Consider the following 22371-nt stretch of genomic DNA (forward strand, 5'->3'; position numbering starts at 1 on the left):
GATGTCGGGTAGTGAGATGGATGTAAAATAGCGAATTAATCTCTTCTAGACTCTACAGCTTGAAAACACTTCCACCTTCCAGCGGCCCCTTTGTAGTTGGCATATAGCAGCAGAGCTTGGCGTACATTGCACCAAGTCTCAGAAAAGTGTATGCTGTGTCAGGTTGTCTGTAGTACTCGGAGGGAAACAGGCAGCCAGTCAATGAGCCAGTGTTAGCAGGGGAGGGTGAATGAGGAGGAGAAAGACACTTGAGGAGCATCTGGAACTTAAGGAGATCTGGCTCAAGCCTGAGAGGGGCAGGGAGATCATTCCAGAGGAAGGCTCCTGCGGAGGAGAGGCATCTACCCCCAACTACTTGCTTAGAGAAGCGCCTGACTCGCAGAGAGTAGGAGCTAGCAAACCGAAGGGCTCTAGCAGGAAGGTATTTGGGGAGAGAGAGTTGGATGTAGTGGGGCCCCAGAAAGCCTTGCGGGTGATGCAGAGGGTCAGTTAGTTGGAGGTTGGGTAAATGGTTCAGTGAGGAGAGCCTTATGGTTCAGGACTCTTGGTCTGTTGGTTTTGAGTGTTTGGTTACCATTTCTTTTTTTTCTTTATTTTAATCATTTTTTGAAAACCCCCCAGTTAAGAACAAACCTAACCAGATTAATTACGGAATACTAGAATTCATCAGAGCATATAATAACGGGAAAAATGTGTTCTGTTACCAGTGGTTCTTGCTGTTCTGGTTTGGCTTAAAGGGCAAATGAGCCTTGTCTCCCGAATCTCTTACTTGGCACCTTGTGTGCTGGGCAGTTGCACGTTTGCGAGTATGTCTTTCCAAAGATTTTCAGTTTTTCTGGGTCATTATTGCCAGTTTCATTTCGTCTGTGGACATTTTGGCATCTGTCAACTCTTAAACCCTTGAAGTAACTCTCCAGCTTTCCCTGTTTTCCATGAATAACGTCAAGAGATAAGTTTCTGAAAGATTTATAACACTGCAGTAAGTTTTTCTTTTTTACTGTTCTTTTTGTTAACAGGTCTATAACGTCTAAGATGCTAGCTTTATCTTGCAGTCTCCTGATGTGCCCAGGCAAGGAATGCACCAGACCGAGTGTTTCCGTGCATGGGCAGATTCGGTCAATGTCCTGTTCTCCTTGCCCAGAATCAAAACACATAGTTATGTTTTGTTGCTGTTCTTTTATATTGCATCAACTGATCACTTTATTGGTCTCCAAGCACTGAGGCTTGTCTCAAAGTTGGCATATTTTGCCCCCTAAAACTGGAGGGTTCAAACAGAGGTTGGGCGGGTTGAAGGAAGGATTGTTTTTAAACCTTTTTATTAAATTTTCAAAGATGGTACACCCTCTCACATTACAAACAGATAAATAAAAATCGCAACATCCTAAAGTCCCCCAACTTCAGTCCCTTCTTTCCCCCAAAAATGTCCTCGCAATAAACTTTTATCCAGACCTTAGCCCTCATGCTGTTACAATAACACTTCTGATTCTCCGTTTTCCTCCACCTCTTTTCTTTTCCCCTGCTTACATGCTTCTCCATAAACGTAAGCCAGGCACTATCCAGGGCTTTTTGGTGTTCGTGTACTAGGGCAGTCATATTCCCCATTTCCTAAATTTCTTGTGCCTTTCCTACCCTTTCTCTGTAGAATGGTTAGGCAAGCTCTCGCTGCCAGCAGCAAGTTTCTCGCCACATCTCTGTCCGTACCAGAGAGTGTCAGTGATGGGGTCGGGGGTCTCTCACTGTCACGATAGAGGTCCCGGGGTGCCTCCAGACACACCATGTACACAGCCATATCCCGCATATAAAAACTGGAATTCACAATGACCTCGCTCACTTGCAACACACTAACAGATGGACCATCTTAGTGCGTCAATGGCGATGCATGCTCCATTCAAAGTCATCAAGGAACAGAAGAGCTAAAATCCCATGAGAAGTCCCCAAATCGAAGGCTCCATTTTGGATGGCAGGGCTATTTAAGCCCCACCCATCCATGAACACTTGATCAGCGTTCCTGCTATTAACGCTGAAACAGCTCCTGTGAGCCTCTCGGCTCTGGTTGGATAACTTACCTGGACACATCCCCTCCCTGAGACACCTGCGGTTACACAATCTTTCAGTGGCAATCTACAAAAAGGAAGACACAAGTTAATCCAAATATCCTTGCAGACCATAGTATCACTCTACTAACGAGACGCAGTACTTATTCGGCACAACTTACATTGTTCGCCATCACGGTGGGCCCGGAACATTTGACCTTGCAATGAAAACTATGGGTTCGATCACGCCATGTCCCAGACCTGTTAAGGGATAACGTAACACGTTGGGTTTTAGGATTTGGAACATTGCAGCTCTGCTTAGCACACAGGGCACTGTGTAAGCACGGGCATCACAGAATAGTAACTCTTTCAGTGGAGCAAGAACCACAATGAAACCACATCGAAAGACCACATATGGACATTGTTGGACAAACAAAAACTAAGGAAAGGCGAAGAGAAGCCAGCCACTGCTGGACTGGGCTGTTGAACCATAGATGTAACTGGTTCAAGGTACATCTACCAGAGCCGTCTTCATGCTCTATGGTGAGTTAATCAATCCTGAGGATAGGCCTATCGCAGGGCATGTGGGGAGATTCACAATACAACCTTTGACCATTCTGATTCTCCTTTTACAGGCCAGAGCCACATCTCTGGGACAGCCCCGAGGGGAATCGGCCTTCTGTAGCACACAAGCCCCATCCCTTTCGCCCTGACCACGCTAGTTCACCTTTTCAACTGCCATTCATGGTTGGAGAGGGAAGTGGTGAGGGTGACTCCACAAAGTGCTACAGGACGTCTCTGCAAGACTCGACAAGTGAGCGTTACACGTCCATCCTTCCACATCCCTTATCTAGACCAGGACCACTTTCCAGTACGATTGAGCTCTCGGACAGCTCCACCACACATGCCAGAACATTCCTATTTATCCATAGCCACTCCAACACTGAGGATTCACTCCCCTATACATCTATACCAATTTCTGTGGGGCATATTGCCACCTGTGAAGCAGTCTGTAATCATGCAGTTTACATTGCAGGGATAGTGAGACCGTCCATGCGTTTCGACATATTTATCCCCAGTCTTTGTGAGATCCATAACTATGTCTCCTTCTTGTATAGCTCTGACCAGTGAGAGTCTTCACCATGTTGCCCAACAGGACTTTGTACATATTGGATACCAACCCCTTTGTGCCCTCCTGTGTATTCAACACATTTCTGTCAACACCCCTCTGAGTTGTAGGAACATGAACAGGCATAACACATCTATCCAGACGGCCTCCTGGAGCCATTCAATACGTAAGTAGTTCCCTTCTTCCCACAACTGGCCTGCTCTCACTAGGCCCCTCCGATACCATTGTTGGAATCTCAGTGGCTCTGAATCAAATCCTGTATTGGTGGAGCCCATATGCATCTCAGTGGACAGGGCCACGTAGTCACCCCTCTCATATGCCTGCACTCTCTCCATATCGCCCAGAACACTGCTAAAACTGGGTGATTACGTATCCTTTCCAAAATGTGCACCCATATCCATTCCTGCAACGACATCGGTTAAGCACATTTGTTTTCCAATGTCACCCATTGCTTCTCCTTATTGTTTCTGATGTGATCCACGGATATCCTCAGTTGTGCTGCCTTGTAATAGCATTGCATGTGTGGTAAGCCATCCCCAAACCCCATCCCCGCCACCTTTTTCACGTATCACAGGGCTTTAAATTAAGATTGAATAAGCAGGAGCTACAAACCGCTCCTGGGTATCCAGCAGTAGCCGCCCACCAGGAGCTGCTACTGAAGAACGAGGAGCTAGTACATAGCGTTTTGCAAATCTTATTTCCACATAAAATGCAAACCTATAATTGTATCCATTATTTATGAACCTTTTGCTTTAAATGTCATAAAGATGTGTCCTAATGTTTATTTATAGATTGTCCCGAATGGACAGTGTGTAATTCATGGTAATGTTTGTTTGGCATCATTTGGCCTGGGGACCCAAAAGTAGCTCTTAACTAGTCAGGACGTTTAGGCCATTAGCAGTAGCTAAATAGCTCTGAACTCCCCTCAATATCGAAAACTGTATCAGTGTGTTCTAGGCTTTTCTGATGGGCTCATTGCACAAAAGGCTCCCAAATGAATACGTCAAATGAACATCCCACGTAAGGTTTCCAACTCTAGTTGTTCCAACTCTGTCGTTCCGTAAAAAATGTAACCCTGCCCATGCCAGATGGTGGAATATTCTCAGTGAGCAAAGTCCTTCTCGTTTAATACTGGAATTTGTTTTGCAGGTGGCTCTACAGTTTTGCTCAATAGAAGTAACATATAAGCATTATTTAACGAGATTCCGGCTTTGCGTCTAATTACATCCAGAGACATTGAGGTTGTGGAATTCATTGACTGCTTCAGAATTGATCGAAGTCTCATATGTCAGTTCCTCCAAAATCATCTATGGGATTTTGCTTTCTGCTACTGAATCGTTTTGACAAATGGGATATGGTTTAATTCCATATCACGATTTTGCTAACCTCCTTTTTTCAGGATAAGCTATAAGACCGCACAATCATAGATATCTAATGGGACCAATAACCATGGAATCTAATATTCTTAGATTGGTCGTGTTTTCCCCTGTCATTATAATCATGTAATGTTAAGGGGGGGGGAATCAGGCTTGGCCTTTAGTACGCGCATTACAGGTGGGCTTATTTCGTGGAACACCAGAGACCATTATCTGGTCAGCAACCCTCCCCCATGTTCTTTTCTAATGGATTGTTCAGTTGTTATATTACAAGAAACCAGGTTCCTTCAAGAACCTACCTTTGATGGGATTTATACGTGTTTACAGCCAGCTCATTGTGGCAGTAGTGGTAGACCTTTTGGTGGTTTATTAATGGCTGTAAAGTCGGTATCGGGCAATAATATCCCTACATATATGGTCACCATATATGTCACCGGGAAAAGGTCATGGGGACATTATATAGGTGACATATATATATATATATATATATATATATATATATATATATATATATATATATATATATATATATATATAGTGGGGGTGTCCCCCACTCACCTTGAAGGGAAAAAAAAGGGTTTGGGGGTTGCAGAGGTATGGCCCTGCAAAAAACTGCCATTTTTCGGTTAATTTTTTTATATTTTATTTTATTTTTTTACATGGCGTTATTGTTGAGGGGACATTATTACACGGAACCATAAAGTCTAACTCGAGGACTGATGTACACATAATTGATCATTTTAAGTATGGTATTTTAGCCATCAAAGTTAATTATTGTGTGGACCACTTTATAAAAGACTTAATTATTGTTAATATCTATTGCAATGCATCCCACTCGGATTTAAATTATTTTCGCAACCCTCTCGCCAATATTTTTTAGCAATGGAGTGGGAGCTTATCCAGAGGGAACGTTAGAATCGCAGGGATTTGATTTCAAATTATCTGCAAGGTGTGAATGAGAATTTTGAAGTGTTGCCTTTCTTCACCTTGATATTGCCCGATTTTTTAAAATAAAGATCATCCAGCCATTGGTGAATGGTAAGGCTGTCACAGAAGATGTTTGCCGATGACACTCGGGAAACATACGGAGGAGGAATGGGCAGTCTTTTGCCTAAAAATAGAGGTTTTGGCCAATAGAGTTGTGCCCATGTGGCTGTGGATGAAACTGCAAGGGGTGGACGTAAACATGAAATGTATTACCTCCGAGATGGGGCAATGTGCAGGATTCTAGGCCAAGTAAGCATCCTATAAATGTAGACTTTCTTAAATGTGCTTAATGGGGTGGCCTAGTTTTAGTGCGGTGTGAACTCAAACATGCAATGACTGATTTATCCATATTTTCATCTAAAGAGGTCATACTCGTAGAATACATATACGGGCACTATTAATACAAGTCAAAAGGTGTAAGTTCCCTGTAGAGTCCCTGGCTTGTGACTTCTGCCCTGCATTCATCCATCCCTCGCTCCCTGGTTTCTTCCCTCCCACCCTGCAATGGAGCCCCCCTCCCTGCATTAAAGGTGGCAGTGTGCTCGGGGTGCTCATGCCCGAATGAGTCCCTAAGGATCAAAGATGTAGGTGTGCATATCCCTGCGATTTACACAAGTGCCGTAGGTACATCTCCCCCACCCCTTTGTGTTTCCATTCTGGATCACCTTAGCTGTGTGCTTCGACACTAATTGAAACAAACCATTGAGCAGCTTCTGGAGTGCAGCACAGGCCAGTGAACCTCTGTTCTTCAGCTTCCCTGATATCACAGCAGAGGCGTTCAGCTTGTAGTTGGGTAGACCTTTGCACAGTTAATCGGTTATGTTTATTTTCTAACGAAAAGCACACATCGGGTGCTTTGTGTTTGCCTATGCCAAAGAGATGGATGGTGACGGCGATCAAGTGCATTTTGTAAATCATTAATAACCAGGGAAAATGATACGGTGGTTTCAAGAATTTTCCGTTTTATCGGTGTATGCTTTGTTTAAAGAGACATAATAAGTGCTCTCACTTTGGAAAGGCCGGGCACAGACTGAAGTGGGAGCAAGGAACCTCAACTTCAAACGATGTTTCTTGCCCAACTGTCAGTCTTCCTAAGCGTACATATCAGAGTCCTGTTTGAGGGCTAATGCATCGGTAGCAGACATGGGCCTCATTACGACCCTGGCGCTAATGGGTTAACGGCGCCGTAAAAGGCTGCGGTGCCGTTAACCAATTAGCGCCTAATTAAGAGGTCCCTTTGCGGGACCCGACCTTAACGGCTGGTCTAGACCAGCCGTTAAAGTAGGGACCCGCAAAGGGACCTTCGCGCTAAGTATGGTACCGCAATTTGCGGTACCGTACTTGGCGCCATCGCCATTCCCGTTATGCCCTATGGGGCAGAAATGGGAATGGGGAAGGACCATGGGGAAATACCGCCCCGCCAACCTTGGAATGGGGCGGTATTTCCCAATTTCACCATGGCGGACACGTTACGATACCAGCACCAACCATGGTGCTAATAGCGCCATGGTTTAGCGCCGGTATCGTAATGAGGGCCATGCTATCAAAAAGCACAGGAGTTGTTGTGGAGCTTCTGATAACGGCACTTCTGACTCTAGCATTTGTGGACGTGCATACCCCCTCCCTCCCTGCCCCCCCAAATTACTGCCCAAAAATAAGGTATCCATGAGTAGAATGACAGGTCCCCTATGAATGCTACAAATCCCCAATGTAGTCCTATCAATCCTACGAATGGGACTAACGCTACTTCACACCACTCGTAAACTGGCGCCAGAACGAGTGGCGGTAACATAAAATAGTTTGGCCGAAAATATGACCGCAGTCTTAATGAGCCGCCTGGTGCCCAGCGGCATGGCATGGCAGATGTGGAATTAGGGGGCTCTTGTGTGGTCTAAGCATTACCTCTTCTAATGCAGAGTACGCAGTGCAGCCACAGAATGCTTTGTCACTGTATTTATTCTGTGTGCAAATATGTGATGTGGAACTGGAAGCCTGCCGATGTGTACAGGTCAAAGGCCATTTAAGTGAGACCGGCAGTGGTCTAACCAGGAAGTAATTCAGGAAGCGTTTAACCCTTGGCTTCCTTAGTTGGCAATACGCGTTATTTAACTTCTGAGCCAGTAAGATATTTGAGTAGGTTAATACAGCCCCTGCAGAAATCTTTGGGCAATCTACGTTTTGTACATTTTATTTTAGAAAGTGATCCCATTCAAACTTGTGAAATTATTATTGCTTCATGGTCTTTCGCCTTCACTTCTTTAAACTCAAAACGGATGGGGTCTGTATGTTTCTTTTTTGTTTAGAAAGTGTCAGAGCTGCGCGCACCGTTGCTTCATAGCGCCTTATGAGAATGAAGGGAGAGAGGAGCGGGAGAGAGAGGTCTGAACCTTCACAACCTTGGAGCGTTTTGGAATGCGGGAAGAGGAAGCGATAGCAGTCCACTTGCAATAGACGGAGGGGGTGGTGCAGAGGCATTTCATGCCTGCAATTGCAAGAACCACTAGGTCTACAGATAGCCAAAGTTTTCAGAGGTATCTCTTCTCGACTCTATTTGACAGCGATCCTCAGACGGAAAGTCGTTCGGGCAAACAAGGGTTTTTCATAACCATCAAGAAAGCTAAAAGAGCCTTATGTTGATAACAAGCAGATGAATTAACCTAACAATGCTGGATTTTTTTGCCCTTGAAATATTAGCTGCATAATAAAGGCATACTTGATTTAAAGCACTACGGTTCTCTACTGAAGAATTGGCTAGGGCATTTGTCTTGAGCGCTGATTTGGGTTTTAGATGTTTTCTGCATATGAACCATTGAGGGCTTGTTTTACAACATTTCTGCCAATCACAATTTTGGATGTAGGGAAGAACTGTTTTCCTCTGTCTTGCGTGTGCTCTGCTCAAGGTTCTGTGAGCCAGTGCCTAGAGCAGCGTGTGCACCACCCTGGTCCTGCCTGGTCCACTGCCTGCTGGCCAGCAAGCATTCCCTCCACACCCCACTCTGTCTTCTGCCTGCTCTACAGGCCAGATCTACACACCGCCCTGCGAAGATCCTTGAACCTTTGCTGATGGTTTTGGGGATCCCGATGTGTTTAGTCGAGTAGGTCCACCTGAACCAGGTTTGAGGACAGGATGCGGTGGTCCTATCTTTAACTATACCTCTTAAATAGAAATATCCATACATTCAACCATTGGGAAACAGTTCTTGTCACCAGTGGAGGGAAATTACACTTAGTCTGGATCACATAATTCACCCAAGGTTTTGCATGTAATGTGTAATATGTCGAAGCACTTAAGCACAGTGAGTCTAAGTGAGACCCAGTATGAAAAAACAGTGATGCTGTTGCACAGTAATTCCAAAATGTACGATTCTAAGACCCATAGTTTGAGGAAAAAAGGGTTCTTTCTCACAGTTCCCCAGCACAGTTTAACGTTTTTCACACGAACAGTGGGCTCATATTTGCAATGTTGCATCCAACCACAGTGTTTCCAACTACATTGGGTGAACCGCGTGATCCTGCTGGAAATGTGCTTGAGGTGTGTAGATGGACTACTGTAGGTTTGATCATGCAGCTATGAGACCTTGAAGATAGTCTGAAACGGTTGGTCTTTCTGTTAAAGACTGTTTGCTTGTACTGCAGCTCTTACTCCCGGTCCCATTTGGAATGAGAACTGTGTTGTTTTCTAAGACTTGACTTGTTGGTACACTAGTAATGCAAAACCCGACTTGTACGACTTTTTTAGTTGCAGTTACAGTGATCGAAAATAAGATTTGATGAGCAGGAGCTAAAAGCTGCCCCTGGGTGTGAGGAGCCCCCATGGGGCATCACCTGGCATGGATGAGCTAACTCTGGGGAACAACGAGTTAGTACATAGCATGCCACAGATCTAGCTTGCACAGGAGATGCAAACTTAAACATGTGTCCCTTTTTATAGATGGCCCATGGCTGTGCCCTTTATTCTCCTATACCCAGATTTCCAAATCTACACAGTTACTATCACATGTGTATGTTTGTACTCCACCAGTTGGCTTAATGAGGAAAATGTAGCTCATGTTGGTGTTAAGCTAGCCAGGCTCTCTTAGGCCAAACACACGAGCTAAATTGCTCCCAGAAAACTTTTCAAACTCTGCATTCTCCATTGACTGGGGCAATTAACTTGTAGGTTCTCCCATCTCAAGCCCTTTTCCATAATGATCAGGCTGTGCTGAGGATTTATATTTCCTCATTGCCAAAGGTTCCAATTCGATTGCACAAAGGCAATTTTTTACTCTTAGACTTTGTGTGATTTATGGTGCTCTTACTCCTGGTGACTAAAGATCCAAACCTCCGATTGGTTGTTAGTGGTATCTTCATTCTACTACTGTAAGCCCTGGTATCTTGACCGCTCTGGGTGTTCATGGGCATTTCATGAGAGCCAAGGTGACATCCGTTGCTTTTCAGTAGTGTATTTCTTTGCTAGTAATTTACTGAGCAGACCTGTACTATTTTCATACCTTGTGTTGACACTACACTCGGAATGTGCTCTTCAAGTCTGAATCTCAGTTGGTCCAACCATTGTGAACACCTTTTTGGATATTTTGGGTAACGTTTGGTCGCTCACTTATTAATAATATATTACAATGAAACTAGAGGAATGGGCACTGGATTGGGGGGGAGGGGAATGACGAAGTTACTAACCAAAGCAACTCTTTCATGGCTAGTTCAAAGGCATTCTTCCTCCAGCTGCATCCACCTCTGTCGATATCAAGTACAAATAGGTTGAAAGAGAAAAGGCTGGGGTTCCAGGAACCGACTAATATATACAGTTGGCTGGCAGCTGCGTTGGTTATGCTTTGTGAAATACCATGAAGGTTTGTTTTGACTTAGTTCTGACCCTGTTCTCGTCATCTTGCCCTCTTCTCAAGGTATCTCAGAAGTCTGATTGAAGCGTGTCCAATGAGTTTAAGTTATGATTAACTTCAGCGAGTAATGACTGCTCACTTTTGGAGTGCTGTTCTTGTATACACAAACTTCCTGTTTCATAGACGCATCCCTGTTGTATGATCCAGCTGTTGATCCTAATCATATTGTACAGTCTTACTTTTATTTGTAATTTACTTGGTTTAAGATGTGTGCTGGCTCAAATGGATCAGCCCATGCGTTAAAAAATGTGCACTGTTTGTTTACATGCTAACATTTTAAACACATGATGTATTGTCTTGTATCGCTTGGTTTTTAAATTGCACTGAAACATTTTTCATATGCCTAACCGTTTCTATGTTACTGTTCAATCTAGTGCACGTTGATGTGCAATGGTCTATTCGCTTAAAGTGAAAAGGCCACATTTGCAATGATTTCTGTTAGGAAAGTTGTGCTGAAAAATCACTTCTTAGTGGTGGCAGGTCAGTATGCATGTCAATCTACCCAACCAGAAACCTGGTCTGAAATGCAAGACAAACGTCATTAGTGCAATACTAGCAACCCTTGACATCTTTTAGTGGAAGTGGAATTATTTACAGGACTTTAGCGTATTCCGAAGCGTATATGTGCATGTGCTTGATATTGAGCAGTCTGTATTTTGATAGTGTATGTACTTTCCCAGACGTGAAATGAGGTGTGATCAAAATGTTTTGCGTATGCTAATTTTTATCATTTTGTTTTTTTAATCAGGCTTCTCTCAAATATCTCAGAACAAAGTTGCAGTTCTTCTCTTGGCTGGTGGTCAAGGCACAAGATTGGGAGTAACCTACCCGAAGGGGATGTATGATGTTGGCCTGCCTTCTCACAAGACTCTGTTCCAGATCCAGGCAGAGCGTATCCTAAGGTTGCAGCGCTCGGCTGATGAGCATCATGGCACAAAATGCACAATTCCCTGGTAAGCTATGCTAGCCGCATTCTCTGAGATGTAAACCTCTTCTGTTCATGAATGTTACAGTAGGTTACAAAGATTTTATACTGTGCCAACTCCCCACCATAGTGGTCTGAGGGTGCTGAAGCTTATCTGGAATTTTGTGTATTATGCCGCCTGCCAGGGTATCCAGATCTTAGTCTGCTAGTCTGCAGAGAATGGAGGAAGGAAAGGGGGCCAGGAAAGTGGTCACAGGTACAAGAAACGGAAGAAAGATCCAAATCTGGGGCTGTGTCGCTTGTGATTATTATGGATGCTCATTAGGTCCCACTACAGTGCACCATAAACCAGGACCGCAGAGATGAGTTTATTCTAACACAGGTCTCAAAATGTACACTTGCCACTAGCCAGTGCTGACTCATAAATGTCTGTTGGTGAGTAAGAAACTGTGTGCTTTGTGCATATGGAGAATGCAGGGGGCTGAGAGGGTGGGGGTCACAAGTGACTTTGTATGCCTGACTAGTAGTTTCAACTTAGAATGTTTACACCTGTTCTGACATGTTTGAAATCTAAACGACGATTTATGAGAGACAGTGTGAAGGAGCAAATGGTAATTTAATAACCAGTAGTATATGGCTGTGTGATGGACTTGAGATGTGCTCAAGCGGGTTGTTGAAGAGCAGTGGCTTTTAGCCCAGGGATACCTTTTTATTTGTCCCATAGCGCAAACTAGGGAATGTTAATTCTGGGACATAGAATAGAACAAGAGACCCAGTCTACAATAAACTGAAGAGGAAGAGCTGGTATGGTACGAATGTCTGAAATTATAGCATATATTGAAAGTCTAGCAGTCTGAGATGTGAAACTTCTTGTGATAAAAATTAATGAGAGGGTGTCCCAATGCAGAATTATCAATGCTACTAAACCGTTTCATTTTCAAATTAATTTTATGGACAGATATCGTTTATTTGCAGTGTGAACTCAAATACCAATAGCCAAAAGCTTTATGAATCGTGTTACTATTTTACAGATCTGTTAAGTTATCAAGTATTTGTAGTACACCCACCAAGCCAGTCGTGGTCTTAATGGCATTCGGTGTCTGCTCAATAACCATTAAGCAAATTGGGCTAAACCTGACCAACATGGACTCTCGGAATGATCGCCTAACCTCCAGAATATCCTTTAGACGGTGTAATCCAAAAAATGTACTTGGAGTCTGACAATGGCTTGATGTTTCCAGACTCTACCATGGACTCCCCCCAGAAAGAACGCAATGAATTCATCCACGAGGAACCCCAAGGCGGGTCCTTGATGGCAGCGATTTCGGCATCACCAGATGTCAGCACGGCACCAGTGGCATGGAGGTATTTGGTTTGTGTCCGTCTCAGTATGCTGGTCATGTTTGCTGAGATGCGTCAGCATCTTCAGGTGCACTTGGATCTGCACTGCCCTGCTTTCATGGTGGTAGTGCCATGCTGCAGGGATTGGCACAGCTGCCTTCTGATGCCTACGCCTTGCAGTGCCAGCCTGTGGTTGTCGCTGTTTGGTGTGGACAAATCCAATGGCTCGGACGTGTCAAGAGCTGCAGTGCTGACGCTAAATGAAGGTGCAATGGCACAAAGTCTGGGGCTGGGTAAGCAGTTGAAGATGTTGCACGGACCACTTGCCTTCAAGTTTGAGACCCCATTCTTGGAGTCTTAAAGAAGGGTTGATGACTTGCTGGGGAGGGATTAGGAAATCACAGACGTGGAGGAACACTTTTTCCAAAGCCCGGGAAAGTTTGGGAGCGTACAAACATGGTGATATGAATGCAGAGATCCTTGCATATCTGCAGATTGACAGTGGCATGGCCCCGTTGGGACGAAATTACTTCTGCTCTGCAAGAGTACAGCTGCTACAAAGGAAGAGTGATCCCAACCATAAAGACAAAACTGGCACAGTTAACCTCCTTCCCCTTTTGTGGTAATGTGGGCCGAGGGAAGACTATACTCAATAGTGGCGTGAATGTTATTCAGTAGCAATCTAAACGGAAATAATACACCAGTCTAAAATAAAGGCAATGTCCAATCAAGGTTCTAATAAAATAGATATAGTTTAATGAGACACGCCATCTGCAAAAATAACTAAATAGAAAAATGGTACACAAAACCCACTTCTGAGGGAAGAACAAAGAATATGTACACATAGAAAAATGTAGCAGTCTGGGTCATGAATCCGAGGTGGAAGGCAAGTAAGAATCACAATGTTTGTAAAAGGATATCGTCTGTTGCAAAAAAGGGATTAATGGTGACCTAACCAGTCTCTCGGGTCCAAAGGTGGACCAGGGGGCCAGTGAGAAATCAATAATACCTTCTACTGTTCTTGACATTTCGCCGACGTCGAACCAGGCTTCTTGGTGCTGTTTGTGCAGTTGGAATGCAGCAGTCTCATTGTTCTATGTCTGGAACAGTGTCTGGCAGGTGGCGAACAGATGCTTGCTGTGTTAATAAGGAGATATTTGAACTGCTGATCGTGAGGGCCACCAGGGATGGTTCGACAGTTGTTTTGACTGCAAAGATGCTGGTGACTGCATGAGCGTTTTTTACTGGATCGGTTTGATGAAGTGTTTGAGGGGCTGCAAGTCGTAAGGGCCTCTAGGGTTGGCTTGATGGCTGATTAAACGACGAAGAGCCTGGAGACTGGATGCACAGGGTGGTTTGAGTGGCTTCATGCTGCGTTCGAGAGTCCGGGCTCGATGATGCACCAGGATCAGTTTGGCTTGCAATGAAGATCAACAGTGTGTAAGCAGCGGTTTGAAAGCGACAGAAGCAATAAAGAGCTTGTAGTTAGCACTGAGGCAACACCACACTTGACTAGCGTGGTGCAGCAGTGAACCAGTTTGAACGTGCAGTTCAGTGGTTCGGGCACAGCAGTCCTATTGTTCTAGAGAGGGAGCAGAGGTCGAACAGGATCTTTTGCGGTTCGTAGGTGATGCTCAAGTGGGGATCATGAGACCCACCAGGGTTGGTGCATCTTAAAGGCAGCCCCTGCGCTGCAGAGACTTGGCTCTCACTGCAGCTGTTAAACGGGTGTCTGTGACCTCTGCACCTGCTGTGTGCCACTTGCAGATCAGGATACGGCACATGTACACGCTATGCTTTTGGCATGCAGCTTATGAAAGGGTAATCTGGTCAGCAGATTTCCCTTTCCGAGATGGAATTCCCCCCATCCAGGGCTTCTCCACCCTTGCCAGATGGCAATTCCTCATACCTACAAAAGCCAGGAGCGTCACCAAACTGTGCTATTCCTGGAGGTTGAACAAATTATACAAAAGGGGGCCATTGAAAGGGTGCCCAGAAAAGAACACTGTCCAGTTTTCATTTGAGATGTTCTCTTTTTGGGATGGGAAATTGGGGCATTTGGGGCCCATTCTAGACCTTAGAGGTTTGAAAAAGTAAATAAAAAAAATATTAATTTAGCATGGTGACATTTTCCAGATTCTATGGGCACTCATTCAGCATGGTTAGAAATTGTGTGTATTAGAGCAGGAGCTACGTATGGCTTCTATGGCTTCTCTGATCAACCAATGCTGAATAAACACACTTGTGTGAATTTAACTCTATGCATTTAGGGCAACTTATAATAAACCCTAGGACACATCTAAATCACATTTTAAAGCACGAGGGGTCATAAGTAATGGGCACAATTATGTTTGCACCTCATGTGGAAATTAGATTTGTGGAACGCAATGTACTAGCTTCTCATTCCCCAGTGGTAGCTCCTGGTCATTGGTTAATGCTGGATCCCCAGGAGCTGCTTTTAGCTCCTGCTTATCCAATCTTAATTTTCGATCCCTTTCAGGGTAACTGGATACTGTCAATGCAGTATGTGTTTTTTACATCCCAAACTAGGCAGAAAATAGCTAGAGTTGCAGCTGTGGACTGCCACTGGCAGGTCATGGATTTCACAAACGTCTTTCCACCCACCCACATGCCATTTAGACATGGGTAGCTAGCAGGGACTTGACCACCCTTCATAACCTTTAATGGCCATTATGCACACACGCATAATGGCACCTCCCAATTTCCCATACTTTGGACTTCGGTCCCTCTACGGGTGTTCAACTTACAGCGCGTTGGGACCATATCCATGGTGAAAGGCACTTTTACAAATGATGAAAATTAATGAATATTGCCCAATCAAATTATACCTTCCAACAGGAATACCACACCGACTCTGATTGTAGAAACATTTCTTGCTAGATGCCAGGAAGGTTTTTCTCTGCCATTTTCCTGCACTGACTTCAATGGAGTCAAGTAGCATAGCTGCCTTTGTCTGGATCAAAGCTGATTTTTGGGTTAGTGGGGCCAGTCTGCCTCACCCACCTGCTTCACTCATTTCCTTGGGTTGCACTGTTTAGTGCAGGGACTGTCTTCCTCTATTTTTCTTCTTTATTTTTACAATGTAGCAGAAGCCACTTTCAGTGGAGTGCTGCATGGGCCCTTTTCTTTTCTTTTAAATCTTTCTTTAAGTTACATGCAACGTTACTTTTGTGATGACTGCTGATCAGACTGGTGGCACGTTTGTTTGTTTTTTACCTCCTTTCCTGATGCAAAGATGTCCATCTTTATTTTTGTACTGTGCCATTGCCTCTTTATATGCCATATAATCAAAATGGCTGCTCCTGAAGATCTTTGTGTCCGATTTTGTTTTTTGGGCATTTTCCGTCTTCAGGTTGAAATAGCCACATGAAGGCATCCACTTTCGCTGTGGTTCAGCCTTAAACTCCCAGTCGGGAGGGGGAGGGAGGAGGATAGTGTATTTGCATTTGATTTGAATACATGGATTCCGGTTGATAACCGTATCCTATTCAAATCCCTGTGCATTGTGCACCGTGCTTTTTATAATACTGGGTGGATTTATCTGCAACAAGTTTTGGCCCTATGTACCCTCTCGGCCTTTGCGTCCCCAAGCTTCTTTTACTAATCAAGTTCCTAGAGTTCAATGATCCCGTGTGGGTTGCTGAACCTTTCTGTGGCCGCAGCCAAGTTGAGGGAACTCCCTTCCTTTGGCTCTTCGTGCTACTGGAAATCGCCTCTTATTCCGTCGTACTTGGAAGACTTCTCTTTTTAGATCCTTCTTTTAGCCTCCTTTTTCTTGAAGTATCGTACCATTTGGATTAGCGCCAAGATGCCATTTATTTGGTGGATGTCGTGTTTAATCAATTTGTTAACATAACGTAATGTTGCAGGTCCCTTCCGCTGGTGGGCTGAGACAGCCACCAGCCTGAATTCTGGATAAAATTAGAGGACCTGGAGCCAGTTGAGATTGTCAACCAAATGATCAAGAATTTGAAGTCGAAGGCCTATGGGGGACCAGCCAGGGGACTGCTGCAACCAGCATTAGCCTATGCAACCACCGCTTACCAGACCTCTGCCTTGCACTACCTGAACCAGATTACCTCTTAAGCTGAACTGGTAAGATCAACCAGTCTGAAGCCCTTCTTGGCATCATTTGCCCAAGGTCTGCAAGTGGCCTGCATTTCAATAGAATTTGGGTGCCTCGTCGCTGGACACTTTTCTGGCATTCTCTGCCCACTAAATGGGACCTCGCCACCCTGCTGTCAGGATCTCCCCCCATTAGAAAGGGCCCGTTGAGGCCTGAAGTCAGACTGCGCTGCTCCTGAGAGCCTGCCCGCCTTGTCCTAGATCACACCGTCGGCTCCTGTCTGCTGCTCTTGAGGGGGTCCTTTTGTTCTGCTGTAACTGAAATCAAGCCATCTTCACCCTGTCCTTGAGTCTTTGCAAGGGCATGACCTAACCGTTTGTGGAAGTTAAGATGAGCCTTCTTTCCTGTTACAGGGTTTCCTGAAGTTCTCTGATAACGAATGTAGCATATCCACCTTTTTACTCCTCTCTAAAGCGAGAACATATTTGTGGTTTCTAACGTACATGAGAAATGTCCTTTTGTTTTGATGTACCTATAAGTAAGGACTTCAAGCAAACTATTGTTTCTTTACCATTTGTAATGCTCTGAATTGTTTTAACAAGCTCATAGCCAAATGGATCTTGTTTGACCTTCTTCATACTTACTGCCTGTTATTCATCAACCGAACACCAAGTGGCGCTGATGTCAATGAATCAGTCCCGTTCTTTTCTTGTGTAACAGTGCTCAGAATTTCTGGACTTGTTTGTGAAAGTAGAATAAGTCATTTGACCAAAGTGTCGCATGTTACAGCTCCACACAGAATTGTACAGTTTTTAGTGCCCGCTAGACTGGGTTCTGCATCCTCCACACCCTGAATTTTGCCCTAGAGTTAGTTTTTACCAAGCCTTTTGTGGGTAACTAGTTTTATAATCAAAGATGTCGAATGGACTTGGCTGTTGAAAAGGGGAGAATAGCTTCAAGTAAGTCTGACTGAATTGCACATTCTATTCCAGGACAATATTTCTCAGGATCGAAGCAATGCTTAGATTGTTAAGACGTTTAAGTCTTGGGTCACCTTCATGAGCAGGTTCGAGATTAGACTTGTTTATGCCAGCCATTGCCTGAAGTCATCTACTCTTGCCTTTTCCAGTAGATGTGAAGTAGAGACTGGGAGGCCAGTCTCCCTCTGGAGCATGGGGATGGTGATAAATGACATTCCTGGGTGGGAAGTAGGGTAGGTCTGCACTGGCTCTGAAAACCACTGGTCATTTATTTGAAAGTTACCTCTGTCTTGTCAATATTTTTATATTTATTTTATTTGATTTATATAGTGCCTTGCATTAAAGCACTGTACAAGCATAAAACACGGTAGAATTAAGCAATAAGCCCTGAGCAGGGGAGTGGCGGGGCTTTACCACTTCAGGTAATGCTCTGGTGCATTACCTTTTGTGGTAATGCCCCCCTCTCCCCCTGCGAGGGTCTTATTGCTATTAGTACCCGGCCTGTAAAACCGGGGTACTAAAACATTTTTGTTTCTGTTCCGAAACACTCCGGTGTTTCGGAACAGAAAAAAAATGTAAACAAATAGCCGCTGGGGAAGGGAAATCGAAGTCCCTTTTCCCTTTCCATGGCAGCCCATTAAAAATGTAAATCAAAAAAATGGCCGACATGGAAAGGAAGAAGGGACACCCTTCTCCTCCTCCTTCTCCTCCTCCTCCTCCTCCTCGGTAGTAGAGAGGAGGACCAGAAATCTGGGGGGTGGAACTGAGAGAAGAAACTGAGGTTGAGATCTAAGAAGTAGGGGTACATACAGAAATGAATGAGGCGAGGTAGGGAGGGCCAAGATTGTTGAGACATTAAGGTACTATGCCAAGAAAATGGTAGAGCAAGCCAGAATCAAGAGATCCAGCAGAGAAAGAGTAAAGCAGCGAGAATGGAGTCTTAGGAGAGGGTAAAACGAGGAGACAGATGGAGGAGTTATACATGGAAACAAGAGGATCAAGTCTAGAAGCAGGAGGAAAGCAAGATATTGGCATGAGTTGCGGTACTTGCAAATGTTATCAGGAATGGGATATGAATGAAATATGTAAAGAAAAGGATAAAGAAGAATCAAAAATGACACCTAGATTCCAAGCAGTAGACTAAAGAGCTATCGCAGAGGAGAAGGGGAGGGAAGAAAATACCCAGATATGGGGCTTATTTTTCAACACTTTGTCTAAACCTGGAAAACTCCAGATAATATGGGATTCACCTAAAGATACTGAAGCCAAATTTCACAATTCAATAATTAACTTGAGAATAATAATGGTTCAAAAGAAATAAGTGAAACAATGTTATTCAAACAAATTGATCAAAAATGTAAGGTACAATCATGTTTTTTCAAATTGATGACCTAACTAGAGCAGTACATGGAATTATGTAGTGGAATTGATAAGCACCACTTTTTGTCCCTAGTATTTGGTGGAAACACATGGGGCATTGCACCAAACCCTTGTGGGTTTTCCCTTGGTGCCGTTGAGTTCTCTGTATCTCAGCGTTCCCGTGTCTAGTCCTGTTACTCTGGAGGTTACTTTTATTGGAACTGAGGCCCTTTTGGATGCCATTGTGCAGCCTTGGTTTTGCTCCGGCATGTCTCCACACCTTGTCCTTCCTGCTCGCCTACTCCTTTTTTTCTAGGTTGTAAGGAGTAGGTGGGAGATTTAGCATTCTACCTTAGAGAAGGGAATTTCTAGCAGAATACCTTTTGAAGTTAGAAACGTGAGCCCCAGATTGAATGTGCAACAAGCATGAACTCTGTCCTGTTGCATGTATTTTTATGGACACCATTTATTACCATGCTTGTTTATGTGGGTTATATAGTTCAGGGATTTAATGAGCCTCTTCCACAAAGGCCACAAACCTACTGGGTGAAGATTTACAAAAGAGTTCTCCCACAAACCGAAAGTTCCTGATTTTGATTCAGTGAATCCTCTAAAGTTGCAGGCAGTTGCATTGATTGAATCTGAGTTTCCAATCCTCGAGGCATATTAGTAATGGTGGTGTGCAACAGGGTCAAATTTATAGTCTGCTCTTATTCATTGAGACAGAGTGGTAAACCATTGCATGAGGGGGCGAGTCATTGGGCCCTCTGTCCCCCTTCTTTTCAGGGTTTGCTGCATTTTTCAATGCATCCTTTTGTGGTCTCGATTGATCATTGATGGTGCTGCCTGCTACTAACCTGGTGGTGCGCTACACCGTTTCTGAGACCAGGATTAAAACCGCCTCAAACAAGTGTGTTCTTGTAGAGGGCGATGGCTGTGCCGTAAAAGTGGAGAGTAATCCCCCCCTGACTATGGATAATGCAAATAACAATGTGCATTACGTTTAAGTGACTTGTCCACATATTTCTGCTGTTTACCATTATTAGGCATTTCATCAGGTTGAAGACTTCATGTCGGTCCATGCTCTGGATTTACCCCAGACTATTGGTCATCACTGCACCACTGCATGTACCATGCAAATGGAGATAACGTTTGGATCAGTATTCTTGTATGCCCATATGTTTTAGAACAACATTCGTCTTTGGGACCGTAGCACCGGAAAAAAGAAGAAATATTGGGCCTCATAACTCAGCCGGTCCGGTATTAAAGTGCCGGTATCAGGTTTGCCGGTGGGGCACTTCAGTTACTTGCCTCTACCTTTGGGACACCATGAATGGGGATTAACACTGTCACTCCGGCACTCATGATCTGGCGGTAATGCTGCCGGAAATGGTAGTCGCATCTGCCAGTATCCTGGCGGATTTACTGCCAGGATACCAGCAACCTTATAATGAGTCCCATTGTACTAGTTATCCCAGCAGAAGGGAGGCAGAAAATGTCGGTTGAGTTAATATTCCAGAGCAATAATTTTGCTGGTTGAAATGCTGTCTGTCATTTTGTTGACTTACTGGAGACGTCATTCCCTAGGCTATTGGTGGAAACCAAGCAAACATGGTTTCAAACCTGCCCACCATTTCATTGCGGGGGCGAGACCAGAGGTACCATTGTTTGCATTGCATGTGGTCTCTGCAATTTCTTTTCCAAGTTCGTTCAGGACCAGTTTTGTGTCCCTATTTCAGGTTGAAGTTTGAAGTTGCAAGCTACTAGCCAGGCACAAAAGTGACTTGCCTCCATCAGTTCTCTATTTGCACACAGCACACCGTTTCTGACCCGCCGATACCTAGTGGCGAGTGCACATTTTGAGGCCTACCTAATTTAAGTCTGGGTGGGGAAGGCATTGCTACTCGGTAGTCCTATATGTTCCAAATCGACTACCTCCTGAAGGCTCATTTAATGTGCAACAAAATACAATTATGTCCCACAATTACAATTATGGCCCACCCCCAGTCACCCTCCCAACCACGGTAGCTTCAGCATTCCAAACAATGGCACTGCATCCTTCACTAACTCCTTCCTTCAGAACTGTAGCTGCAGTATACCAAACAATAACATTATTCCCTAATTTACTTACGTTAACATTTCCTCGGCATGTCAATCTACAAAACAACTAGTTTACGTGCTATTCGTAGAGGCCCAGCACACACCTTAGTGTAAATACATTTGTGTAATAACCTATACAGTTAGCTTCATAAGACCCTCTACTGGTGAGTATGCAATCACTAGGGACCAGCCTCTTGTTCAAAAGTCCTGTTGCACGATTCCGCTATCGAGGACAAGGCAAGCTCTCTGGTGCAGTCTCCAAACATGGTAGACGCTTGGCCTGCACTGGCCAGAGTGACTGCGATAGACCACTGAACTTCTCGAGGAAGAAATGGTTCTTGAGCGGCATCCACACAAGTGGGCAAAGTACTCCCTTTTGTATAGAACTCTAAATTGCACAATGGTTCCTAGACCATGTCCTCTAAGTTCCATAGATGAATTTTCTGCTTGAGGTCCGCTTTATGGATGTTGAACTGTCATTGGACTGAAATGACTTGCATGCTTTCTTCCAGTGGCTTTTTATTTAGTTATTTTGCTTAACCATTTTCTAATGTGACCTTCACACGGCTGTAGAGTTAGAAATATATGCATGGCTTTGATTGATCACAAATTCCTCTCCCTTCCTCCCCCTCACCTCCCGAGCTACCCTTGTTGGTTCTGCTCTGTCCTAGTGTGCCTTTGGTCGTAACCCCTTGTTGCTCATGCCATTTCAGGGACCAAAGATGAGATTGCATAAGTAGGAGCTAAAACCAGCTCCGGAGTATCCAACATTAACCAGTGGCCAAGAGCCACCACTGGAGAACCAGGAGCTAGTGCATAGCGTTCTACAAATCTCACTCCCGCAAGTCTCAGTTCCACATAAGATGCAAACTTATAATTTTGTCCATTGTTTATGGCTCATTATGCTTTAAATATCATATAAATGTGTCCTAATGTTTATTTATAGTTTGTCCCAAGTATGGTTTGTAACAAGTAAACTGAGTCAATTTCATATAGAGATACTTTTGTTCTGCATCAGTTGGCTTGGGGAGCCAAAATTGACTCCTGGTAGCTGCTGTTGTCAAGCTAGCCAGGCTCTTCTGAGGAGCAAGCAGGAGCTAAATAGCTCTCAGCTCCCCTCAATTTCGAACCCTAGTCATTTGCATTGTTCTGCATG

The 22371-nt window shown here is 44.3% G+C and overlaps 1 protein-coding gene across 3 annotated transcripts in view; it reads left to right on the forward strand.

The window, feature by feature from the left end:
- UAP1 (UDP-N-acetylglucosamine pyrophosphorylase 1) overlaps positions 1-22371 on the forward strand; it is a 117582-nt gene that overhangs the window by 55129 nt on the left and 40082 nt on the right. For all 3 annotated transcript variants that reach the window (XM_069641349.1, XM_069641351.1, XM_069641350.1), the window contains exon 3: positions 11172-11376. In XM_069641349.1, the coding sequence (XP_069497450.1) occupies positions 11172-11376 (205 nt within the window). The remainder of the gene's footprint in view (positions 1-11171; positions 11377-22371) is intronic.

Source organism: Ambystoma mexicanum, chromosome 1q (genome assembly GCF_040938575.1).
Source record: "Ambystoma mexicanum isolate Mex_15411 chromosome 1q, UKY_AmexF1_1, whole genome shotgun sequence".
NCBI lineage: Eukaryota > Metazoa > Chordata > Amphibia > Caudata > Ambystomatidae > Ambystoma > Ambystoma mexicanum.